The 12,066-nt window shown below is 37.5% G+C and overlaps 1 protein-coding gene across 2 annotated transcripts in view; it reads right to left on the bottom strand.

Moving 5' to 3' along the window:
- Positions 1–803: 803 nt before the first annotated feature.
- The window catches only part of LOC128685581 (A disintegrin and metalloproteinase with thrombospondin motifs adt-1-like), a 157,775-nt gene continuing 146,512 nt past the window's right edge, over positions 804–12,066 (bottom strand). For both annotated transcript variants that reach the window (XM_070087998.1, XM_070087999.1), the window contains exons 22-23: positions 5,210–5,560; positions 804–1,736 (exon numbers count right to left, since the gene is read on the bottom strand). In XM_070087998.1, coding sequence (XP_069944099.1) covers positions 1,399–1,736; positions 5,210–5,560 — 689 coding nt within the window. In that variant the 3' untranslated portion in view covers positions 804–1,398. The remainder of the gene's footprint in view (positions 1,737–5,209; positions 5,561–12,066) is intronic.

Here is a 12,066-nt window from a genome sequence, read left to right as displayed (position 1 = left end):
GGTACCAACTCTCTTATATGGGTGTGAAACATGGGCTGTAAATGCTGCAGCGAGGAGGCGGCTGGAGGCTGTGATGTCCTGTCTAAGGACAATGTGCGGTGTAAACATTATGCAGAGAATTAGTAGTGTGGAAATTAGGAGGTGGAGGTGGTGTGGGGTTACTAAAAGTATGTCAGAGGGCTGAAGAGGGGTTGTTGAGGTGGTTTGGTCATTTAGAAAGAATATAACAAAGCAGAATGACTTGGAGAGGGTATAAATCTGTAGGGGAAGGAAGGCGGGGTAGGGGTCGTCCCCGAAAAGGTTGGAGGGAGGGGGTAAAGGAAGTTTTGTGGGCGAGGGGCTTGGACTTTCAGCAAGCGTGCGTGAGCATGTTAGGAGTGAATGGAGACGAATGGTTTTTGGGACCTGACGAGCTGTTGGAGTTTGAGCAGGGTAATATTTTGTGAAGGGATTCAGGGAAACCGATTAGCGGGACTTAGAGTCCTGGAAATGGGAAGTACAATGCCTGCATTTTAAAGGATAAGTTTAGGGTATTGGCAGTTTGGAGGGACATCTAAGCTGTCGTATGTGAGCGCCTCTGCAAAGACAGTGATTATGTATGAGTGATGGTGAAAGTGTTGAATGATGATAAGAGTTTTTTCTTTATTGTTGGGTCACCCTGCCTCTGTGGGAAACGGCCGACCTGTAATATATATATATATATATATATATATATATATATATATATATATATATATATATATATATATATATATATATATATTAAAAAGGATATATAATGAAAACTACAAATACTGCAAAAAAATTTACTACAAAAGATTTGGAAAGGTATTCACTAGGATGTCCAGTGGTGCAAAAAGCATCATTCTGAAACTAATGGTTGGCTGCCCTTGCTACTCGGACATCCATGGAGGTCTGCGCAAGTCACTGGAGGACAGAGGTGCAATCTAGCACACCGTTCTAGCACCCTGAAGTCCTTAAGTTCAGCTTTCACGCTTAAAACTTCATTATTGCAGTGGGATAAAGCCTAGTTTTCGCATACTTTCTTTGTAGTTCAGTCCCCATCAGTCACCTACCACCCTTGATGCAACATTTTACAGGTATAGTTCACTTTGTTTTACCAGGAGTGAATTTCACATAGGCACTGATGATGAGTTGCATCTAGGTGCTATATAAAGTATTCTGAAGTGTGTGTGTGTGTAACATATACTATATATATATATATATATATATATATATATATATATATATATATATATATATATATATATATATATATATATATATATATATATACACAACAGCTAGTCCACTTTCAGAAATGACCAAAACACTAGCGTAGCGACGCAAGGCAACCTCGTCAAAATGTCCACAAACGCACGTAAACACCAACCAAAACTAGGAGTTACCGTCTTCACTACTACCAAACATACCACTATTTCTACTGTAACTACTACTATTATTGCTACTATTACTGGTATAAGTACCGCTACTATTGGAACTAGTCCTACCACCCTGACGGATGTTATTCAGCAGCCCGAAGAGCCACCAGCCAAGGACAGTGGTTTGGTTTACAGGTGTGTGTGTGGAGGGTGTGGGACACACACGTGTCGTGTGACACTTGCTGAAGCCTTGTGTGACTGGAGGTTGCTGGTCCCGTACACACAGTGACGCCTCCACAGCCTCCTGTGTCTCACTTCCGGCCGGAACACACAGCAACACCACCTCCTTCAAGCCTGAAATATCACAATTAAAAAGTTGATAATATTTTCCAGGAGAAGCTCTACACACACATAGTACAGATCTTGGCGAGTGGGAGCCATTCAAATATGATCCAAGGAAATGGAGATTATCTCCAATTCCCTGGATCAAAAACTCTTAACCTGCACCAAGGCACCCACATTTAAAGGGAACCTAAATACAGCTATACTGCCCGAATACTTAGGAAGGAAATTTAAGGGAAAATTATTAAAGTGGAATTAACGAATATATAACTGAGTATAGATCCTGTGTCAGGGGGAAAGAGAAAAATATAGATGATAGAAGAGACACCTCAATGAGGCGGTCGTAAATTTAGGTCACAAAAGTCAGAAGTCTTTTTTAAGTTCTGTATATTTTATCCATGACTATTACCTAATTCGACTCACAGGATTATTAACATCGTCAAATGTATAAAACTCACTTGCAACGTTAGCAGCCTTTAAATAAGAAATGTTTGGTTCACCATGAGCTGTATTATATGTGCCTAGTATACAACAGAGTGGTTCAAGTTGAGCACATTATGGTCAACAAGAAGTGAATATTTAGGAACTTGATGGAGAGTGTGGAGAAGTGAAGCTTGTAATATCAGCAGTGAAAACTGAAACGAGTCATAGAAATTTCAGAGTATAGCAGGCTTAATATACACGCACTCATAATAGAACAGCAAGAATTTATTTTAAAAAAAAAAAAAAAAAAAAAAAAAAAAAAAAAAAAAAAAAAAAAAAAAAAAAAAAAAAAAAAAACAAGTCGTTTATTTTCAAAGTGCGATGAAGTTACGGTGTTTGTGTGTCAACTTTTGTGCTGACATTCTACCTTCCTACTGGCGTAAAGAATAAAAATGTTAATTTTGAGTGGAAAAGCAAAATATTAAGGTGATGACCTAAACAATTTAAAACTGTCATATAGGTTGACCACTTTAACCGGTATCACTGTACAGAAGTGGAACATCAGTATCACTGTACAGAAGTGGAACATCAGTGTCACTGTACAGAAGTGGAACATCAGTATCACTGTACAGAAGTGGAACATCAGGATCACTGTACAGAAGTGGAACATCAGTATCACTGTACAGAAGTGGAACATCAGTGTCACTGTACAGAAGTGGAACATCAGTGTCACTGTACAGAAGTGGAACATCAGTATCACTGTACAGAAGTGGAACATCAGGATCACTGTACAGAAGTGGAACATCAGTATCACTGTACAGAAGTGGAACATCAGTGTCACTGTACAGAAGTGGAACATCAGTATCACTGTACAGAAGTGGAACATCAGTATCACTGTACAGAAGTGGAACATCAGTATCACTGTACAGAAGTGGAACATCAGTATCACTGTACAGAAGTGGAACATCAGGATCACTGTACAGAAGTGGAACATCAGTATCACTGTACAGAAGTGGAACATCAGTGTCACTGTACAGAAGTGGAACATCAGTGTCACTGTACAGAAGTGGAACATCAGTATCACTGTACAGAAGTGGAACATCAGGATCACTGTACAGAAGTGGAACATCAGTATCACTGTACAGAAGTGGAACATCAGTGTCACTGTACAGAAGTGGAACATCAGTATCACTGTACAGAAGTGGAACATCAGTATCACTGTACAGAAGTGGAACATCAGTATCACTGTACAAAAGTGGAACATCAGTGTCACTGTACAGAAGTGGAACATCAGTATCACTGTACAGAAGTGGAACATCAGGATCACTGTACAGAAGTGGAACATCAGTATCACTGTACAGAAGTGGAACATCAGTGTCACTGTACAGAAGTGGAACATCAGTATCACTGTACAGAAGTGGAACATCAGTATCACTGTACAGAAGTGGAACATCAGTATCACTGTACAGAAGTGGAACATCAGTGTCACTGTACAGAAGTGGAACATCAGTATCACTGTACAGAAGTGGAACATCAGTGTCACTGTACAGAAGTGGAACATCAGTATCACTGTACAGAAGTGGAACATCAGTGTCACTGTACAGAAGTGGAACATCAGTGTCACTGTACAGAAGTGGAACATCAGTGTCACTGTACAGAAGTGGAACATCAGTATCACTGTACAGAAGTGGAACATCAGTGTCACTGTACAGAAGTGGAACATCAGTATCACTGTACAGAAGTGGAACATCAGTATCACTGTACAGAAGTGGAACATCAGTATCACTGTACAGAAGTGGAACATCAGTATCACTGTACAGAAGTGGAACATCAGTGTCACTGTACAGAAGTGGAACATCAGTATCACTGTACAGAAGTGGAACATCAGTGTCACTGTACAGAAGTGGAACATCAGTATCACTGTACAGAAGTGGAACATCAGTATCACTGTACAGAAGTGGAACATCAGTATCACTGTACAGAAGTGGAACATCAGTATCACTGTACAGAAGTGGAACATCAGTATCACTGTACAGAAGTGGAACATCAGTATCACTGTACAGAAGTGGAACATCAGTATCACTGTACAGAAGTGGAACATCAGTGTCACTGTACAGAAGTGGAACATCAGTGTCACTGTACAGAAGTGGAACATCAGTGTCACTGTACAGAAGTGGAACATCAGTATCACTGTACAGAAGTGGAACATCAGTATCACTGTACAGAAGTGGAACATCAGTATCACTGTACAGAAGTGGAACATCAGTATCACTGTACAGAAGTGGAACATCAGTATCACTGTACAGAAGTGGAACATCAGTATCACTGTACAGAAGTGGAACATCAGTATCACTGTACAGAAGTGGAACATCAGTATCACTGTACAGAAGTGGAACATCAGTGTCACTGTACAGAAGTGGAACATCAGTATCACTGTACAGAAGTGGAACATCAGTGTCATGGTACAGAAGTGGAACATCAGTGTCACTGTACAGAAGTGGAACATCAGTGTCATGGTACAGAAGTGGAACATCAATGTCATGGTACAGAAGTGGAACACCAGTATCACTGTACAGAAGTGGAACATCAGTGTCATGGTACAGAAGTGGAACATCAATGTCATGGTACAGAAGTGGAACATCAGTGTCACTGTACAGAAGTGGAACATCAGTGTCATGGTACAGAAGTGGAACATCAGTGTCATGGTACAGAAGTGGAACAAATTACGTCATTTATTAATAATTCCTATAAATTATTTATTTGTAGACAGATTAATATAACAAGTTTCATACAAAAATCTTCATCTTTATCTGCATACCCGTGTTAGTTACCATTTTGCCCCAGGCACATGTGTGTGTGTGTGTGTGAGAGAGAGAGAGAGAGAGAGAGAGAGAGAGAGAGAGAGAGAGAGAGAGAGAGAGAGAGAGAGAGAGAGAGAGAGAGAGAGAGCGAGAGAGAGAGAGAGAGAGAGAGAGAGAGAGAGAGAGAGATTTCTCTAAGAGGAACACGAGCAGAGCCAGACACCATTCATTCATCATCTGAGAACCCCCAGTACTACTCACCAGTACCACAGGTCACTGAACAGGGAGATACGTAGACAAGCCACCGGTAATCTCTGGTCTCGCTATCACCAGTCACCACTACCTCTTTCTCCTCTTCCTCCTCTTCCTCCCCCTCCTCCTGCTGCTGTTCGAAGAAGAACGAAGACGAGGGGTTATTGGTAGCAAGACGAGGGAGAATGGGCGTCAGTGTGAAGGATTTGGGCTTCAGGGTGACGGTGAGGTGCTCCCCTCCACCAGCAGAAGCAGTTGGAGTAGCAGAAACAACAGGGACTTGATCCACGAACAGCGGGTTCTTGAAGTCTATAGAGGAACCTGGGAGGTTTCTCTCTGATGTTACCTCCTCCGACGTCACTGGCGAGGACAGAGGTCAAATTAGAACAGAAATGAAGTAGAAATTGGAGGCGGAACGGGCAGCGCTTGCACTCTGTAGGAGGGAATGGAGATGCTGAAGTTGGAGGGTAATCTGAATGACGGAGAATATGTTTTTTTCTTTGGGTCACCCTGCCTTGACGGGAGACGACAGAGCAAAAAAATATTACCACTTTATTATTATAATTATTATTATTGGAAGACGTTAATCCCGTGTGGGCCATTCAGTGCAAATAGGTGTGATAATAAAGTTAAAGTCACGGTAAGAGTTAATTGAATCGAACAAATTTTTATTAAAATTTGCGAAACTATGGTAATTCTATAAAAAATGCGCTATTTTGTTCACCAAACAACATTACTCACTTTGTACTACTCTTTAATATATCTCTACGTCACGGTATTTGTGCTTGGGGATCTACCTCAGTAAATCTCGTAAAACTCCCTTAAAATTCACAGAGATACATGATTATATACACTTGGAAAATCGTAGAGGGATTAGCAGGGGCGCCACTAGCACGATAAGAGACATCACAATAAGTATCAGGGGCCCAAGACTGTTCAACTGCCTCCCAGCATACATAAGGGGGGATCACCAATAGACCCCTGGCTGTCTTCAAGAAAGCACTGGACAGGCACCTAAAGCCAGTACCTGACCAGCCGGGCTGTGGTACGTACGTCGGGTTGTGTGCGGCCAACAGTAACAGCCTGACTGACCAGGCCCTGATCCATCATGAGGCCTGGTCACAGACCGGGCCGCAGGGGCGTTGACCCCTGAAACCCTTTCCAGGTACCCAACAGCAATCATCGCGAGAATAATAACTCAATCAGGTTCCAGGCAACACACACACACACCCTCACTACTCAAAAGTCTCAAATTTATTGAATGTACAACACATCCACACTTACTACTGTCCATTTTATATATACAAGACACTCAGAACTAACTTTAGCCCTCGCTCTGACTCTTCCTGGAGACCTGCAACAGAACACTCACACAATACAAGAAATAAGTACCTTTGATAGTTTAATATCTTTACTAAGTACCACACACCCATCCACATAATGGGTCCAGGGACTGGTGTCGCAAAGTTTCAATGGGTAAACAAGTAACATTGGTGAATTATTTATATCTGGTAACAAATGTAATGAGTTATTTATGCAGACATGAATAAAGTCACAAAATTATTACACTGTAGCTTATAGGTGGTTCTGAATTATTTATATTACCTTATATTTTAGCAAGATATGTTTGAAATTATGCAAGCTTAATTGCTTGTGTTGATTACAACAGGCAAAGTCTTGAACAGTCAGGGGTCCAAGATTGCCTCCCAGCATACAAAAGGGAGATTATCAATAGACTCCTGGCTGTCTTCGAGCTGAACAGGCAACTAAACTCAGTACCTGACCATCCGGACTATTTTTCGTACGTCGGTTTGCGTGTGGCAGGCAGTAAGAGCCTGGTTGATCAGGTCCTCATCCACCTCCAGGCCTGATCATGGACCGGGCCGAGGGGACGTTGACCCCTGGAACACTCTCCAGGTATACTCCAGGGTATTTTTCCAGAACGGATGGTAATATGCCACTGTGGATAAAATACCTTGAAATTTCTTGAACATTTGTGAGTGAGTCGTCTCTAAATTCATTAATTTGATCGTATTCCAGCACATGACGCAAGGTATGACAACTGTCCATCTGGCAAAATTTATACTTAGTCTACATCAAGTGAAGCAACCTGCCAGAGATACTTGTAGCCTAGCAGGAGCCGGGCGGCAGCAACATCCAAGACTACGCTGACATTATTGAATGCACCATAAACATGTGGCTCTTCCTGCATGACAGAACTGACAGGTGGACTGACTGGTGTCATTCTCCCTCACTCTGAAGACAATGAATTCAGCTGAAGTTCTTTTCGTATTAATGTTCTCAAACTGCTAACTGTCAGACTATAAAGATCTCCATGTAAATAAAGGATATTAAAGTTTGGAACTTCCAGAAGATGCAAAAAGCTCCCCTTCAGCCACCTGCTTCAAAAATAAGTAAAAACAAAAAACAAAACAATCATCTCCTAAATCTGACTATCTCTACTTAGACAAATGCCTAATGCATGAACAACAACCCTCTTGATGTAGTTTATATTAGCACTCACATGATGATCACACTATCACTCAATATTCCCCGATACAAATGTTGTACCAAACTCTTACACGAGTTCTTAAAATATCATAAATCATATACCAAATTGTCACAGTATCTTAATATCCGATAATGTACGTATATATAACAAACAATAACGTTCTAGTAAATTCAGTGTATATTTGTCTCATTGTTTAGTAATTGTAATGTGATTTTTTTTTAATTTTTTTTCCAAGTTTTCCCGAAGTGCTCTGTATACATGTGTATACGTGCATGTCAACTGTATAATGTATTCCAAGAAGCACCATTATGACCCATAGTAACTAGCAGCCACAGTAGTACCCACAGTAACTAGTACCCACAGTAACTAGTACCCACAGTAACTAGTACCCACAGTAACTAGTACCCACAGTAACTAGTACCCACAGTAACTAGTACCCACAGTAACTACCACCCACAGTAACTAGACTAGTACCCACATTAACTAGTACCCACATTAACTAGTACCCACAGTAACTAGTACCTACAGTAGCTAATGCCCACAGTAACTACTACCCACAGTAACTAGAGTAGTACCCACATTAACTAGTACCCACAGTAACTAGTGCCCATAGTAACTAGTACCCACAGTAGCTAGTAGCCACATCAACTAGTACCCACAGTAGTTGCTACCCACAGTAACTAGTACCCAAAGTAACTACTGCCCACAGTAATTAGTACCCATAGTAAGTAGTACCCACAGCAACTAGTACCCACAGTAACTAGTGCCCACAGTAACAAATAGAGTAAATAGTACTCACGGTAATTGTACAGTAACTAGTACAGCAACTAGTACCCACAATGATTATAGTTACTAGCAGCCACAGTAACTAGTACGCACAATACTACAGTAAATAGTAGCCACAGTTACTAGTACCCACAACTAGTGCTGTAGCTAGTACCCAAAATAACTAATACAGTAAATAGTAGCCACAATAACTAGTACGGTAATTAGTAGTCACAGTAACTAGTACCCACAATAACTAGTACAGTAATTAGTGGTCACTAATACACACAATAACTAGTACAGTAATTAGTACTAATAACTAATCACAGTAACAAGTACCCACAATAACTAGTACATAGCCACAGTAACCAGTATCCACAATAACTAGTAGACACAGTAACTAGTACCCGCAATAACTAGTAAATAATAACCATAGTACTAGTACCCACAACGACTAGTAGCCCCAGTAACTAGTACTAACAATACCTAGTATAGTAACTAATAACAACAGTAACTAGTAGTCAAAATAAATAGTATGCACAATAACAAGTAGCCACAGTAACTAGTACCCACAATAACTAGTACTCACAATAACCAATACAGAAACTAGTAGCCACAGTAACTAGTACCCACAATAACTAGTACTCACAATAACCAATACAGTAACTAGTAGCCACAGTAACTAGTATCCACAATAACCAGTAGTCACAGTAACTAGTACCCACAATAACTAGTAAATAGCAGAGTAACTAGTATCCACAATAACTAGTACAGCAACTAGTAGCCACAATAATAAAGTAACTAGTAGTCACAATAATAAAGTAACTAGTAGTCACAATAATAAAGTAACTAATAGCCACAATAATACAGTAACTAGTAGCCACAATAATAAAGTAACTCGCAGCCACAATAATAAAGTAACTAGTAGCCACAACAACTAATAAAATAACTAGTAGCCACAAGAATAAAGTAACTAGTAGTCACAATAATAAAGTAACTAGTAGTCACAATAATAAACTAATAGCTACAATAATAAAGTAACTAGTAGTCACAATAATAAAGTAACTAGTAGCCACAACAATAAAGTAACTAGCAGTCACAATAATAAAGTGACTAGTAGCCACAATAATAAAGTAACTAGTAGCCACAATAATAAACTAATAGCCACAATAATAAAGTAACTAGTAGCCACAATAATAAAGTAACTAGTAGTCACAATAATAAAGTAACTAGTAGCAACAATAATAAACTAATAGCCACAATAATAAAGTAACTAGTAGTCACAATAATAAAGTAACTAGTAGTCACAATAATAAAGTAACTAGTAGTCACAATGATAAAGTAACTAGTAGCCACAATAATAAAGTAACTAGTAGTCACAATAATAAAGTAACTAGTAGTCACAATAATAAGGTAAATAGTAGTCACAATAATAAAGTAACTAGTAGTCACAATAATAAAGTAACTAGTAGCCACAATAATAAAGTAACTAGCAGTCACAATAATAAAGTAACTAGTAGTCACAATAATAAAGTAACTAGTAGCCACAATAACTAATAAAGTAACTAGTAGTCACAATAATAAAGTAACTAGTAGTAACAATAATAAAGTAACTAGTAGCCACAATAATAAAGTAATTAGTAGTCACAATAGTAAAGTAACTAGTAGTCACAATAATAAAGTACCTAGTAGTCACAATAATAAAGTAACTAGTAGTCACAATAATAAAGTAACTAGTAGCCACAATAATAAAGTAACTAGTAGTCACAATAATAAAGTAACTAGTAGCCACAATAACTAATAAAGTAACTAGTAGCCACAATAATAAAGTAACTAGTAGTCACAATAATAAAGTAACTAGTAGTACCAATAATAAAATAACTAGTAGCCACAATAATAAACTAATAGCCACAATAATAAAGTAACTAGTAGTCACAATAATAAAGTAACTAGTAGTCAAAATAAAGTAACTAGTAGCCACAATAATAAAGTAACTAGTAGCCACATTAATAAAGGAACTAGTAGTCACAATAATAAAGTAACTAGTAGTCAAAATAATAAAGTAACAAGTAGCCACAATAACTAATAAAGTAACTAGTAGCCACAATAATAAAGTAACTAGTAGTCGCAATAATAAAGTACTAGTAGTCAAAATAATAAAGTAACTAGTAGCCACAATAACTAATAAAGTAACTAGTAGCCACAATAATAAAGTAACTAGTAGTCACAATAATAAAGTAACTAGTAGCCACAATAATAAAGTAACTAGTAGTCACAATAATAAAGTAACTAGTAGCCACAATAATAAAGTAACTAGTAGTCACAATAATAAAGTAACTAGTAGCCACAATAATAAAGTTACTAGTAGCCACAATAATAAAGTAACTAGTAGTCATAATAATAAAGTAACTAGTAGTCACAATAATAAAGTAACTAGTAGCCACAATAATAAAGTAACTAGTAGTCACAATAATAAAGTAACTAGCAGTCACAATAATAAAGTTACTAGTAGTCACAATAATAAAGTAACTATTAGCCACAATAATAAAGTAACTAGTATTCACAATAATAAAGTAACTAGTAGCCACAATAACTAATAAAGTAACTAGTAGCCACAATAATAAAGTAACTAGTAGTCACAATAATAAAGTAACTAGCAGTCACAATAATAAACTAATAGCCACAATAATAAAGTAACTAGTAGTCACAATAATAAAGTAACTAGTAGTCACAATAATAAACTAATAGCCACAATAATAAAGTAACTAGTAGTCACAATAATAAAGTAACTAGTAGCCACAATAATAAAGTAACTAGTAGCCACAATAGCAAAGTAACTAGTAGTCACAATAATAAACTAATAGCCACAATAATAAAGTAACTAGTAGCCACAATAATAAAGTAACTAGAAGCCACAATAATAAAGTAACTAGTAGTCAAAATAATAAACTAATAACCACAATAATAAAGTAACTAGTAGTCACAATAATAAAGTAACTAGTAGCCACAATAATAAAGTAACTAGTAGCCACAATAATAAAGTAACTAGTAGCCACAATAATAAAGTAACTAGTAGCCACAATAATAAAGTAACTAGTAGCCACATTAATAAAGGCACTAGTAGTCGCAATAATAAAGTAACTACTAATCAAAATAATAAAGTAACTAGTAGTCACAATAATAAAGTAACTAGTAGTCGCAATAATAAAGTAACTAGTAGTCAAAATAATAAAGTAACTAGTAGCCACAATAATAAAGTAACTAGTAGTCACAATAATAAAGTAACTAGTAGTCACAATAATAAAGTAACTAGTAGTCACAATAATAAAGTAACTAGTAGCCACAATAATAAAGTAACTAGTAGCCACAATAATAAAGTAACTAGTAGTCACAATAATAAAGTAACTAGTAGCCACAATAATAAAGTAACTAGTAGCCACAATAATAAAGTAACTAGTAGCCACAATAATAAAGTAACTAGTAGCCACAATAATAAAGTAACTAGTAGCCACAATAATAAAGTAACTAGTAGCCACAATAATAAAGTAACTAGTAGTCACAATAATAAAGTAACTAGTAGTCACAATAA

The sequence above is a fragment of the Cherax quadricarinatus genome, chromosome 23, assembly GCF_038502225.1.
Source record: "Cherax quadricarinatus isolate ZL_2023a chromosome 23, ASM3850222v1, whole genome shotgun sequence".
Taxonomy (NCBI): Eukaryota; Metazoa; Arthropoda; class Malacostraca; order Decapoda; family Parastacidae; genus Cherax; species Cherax quadricarinatus.
Note: the sequence above shows the minus strand (reverse complement) of the source record. Positions and strands in the feature narration are given on the sequence as shown.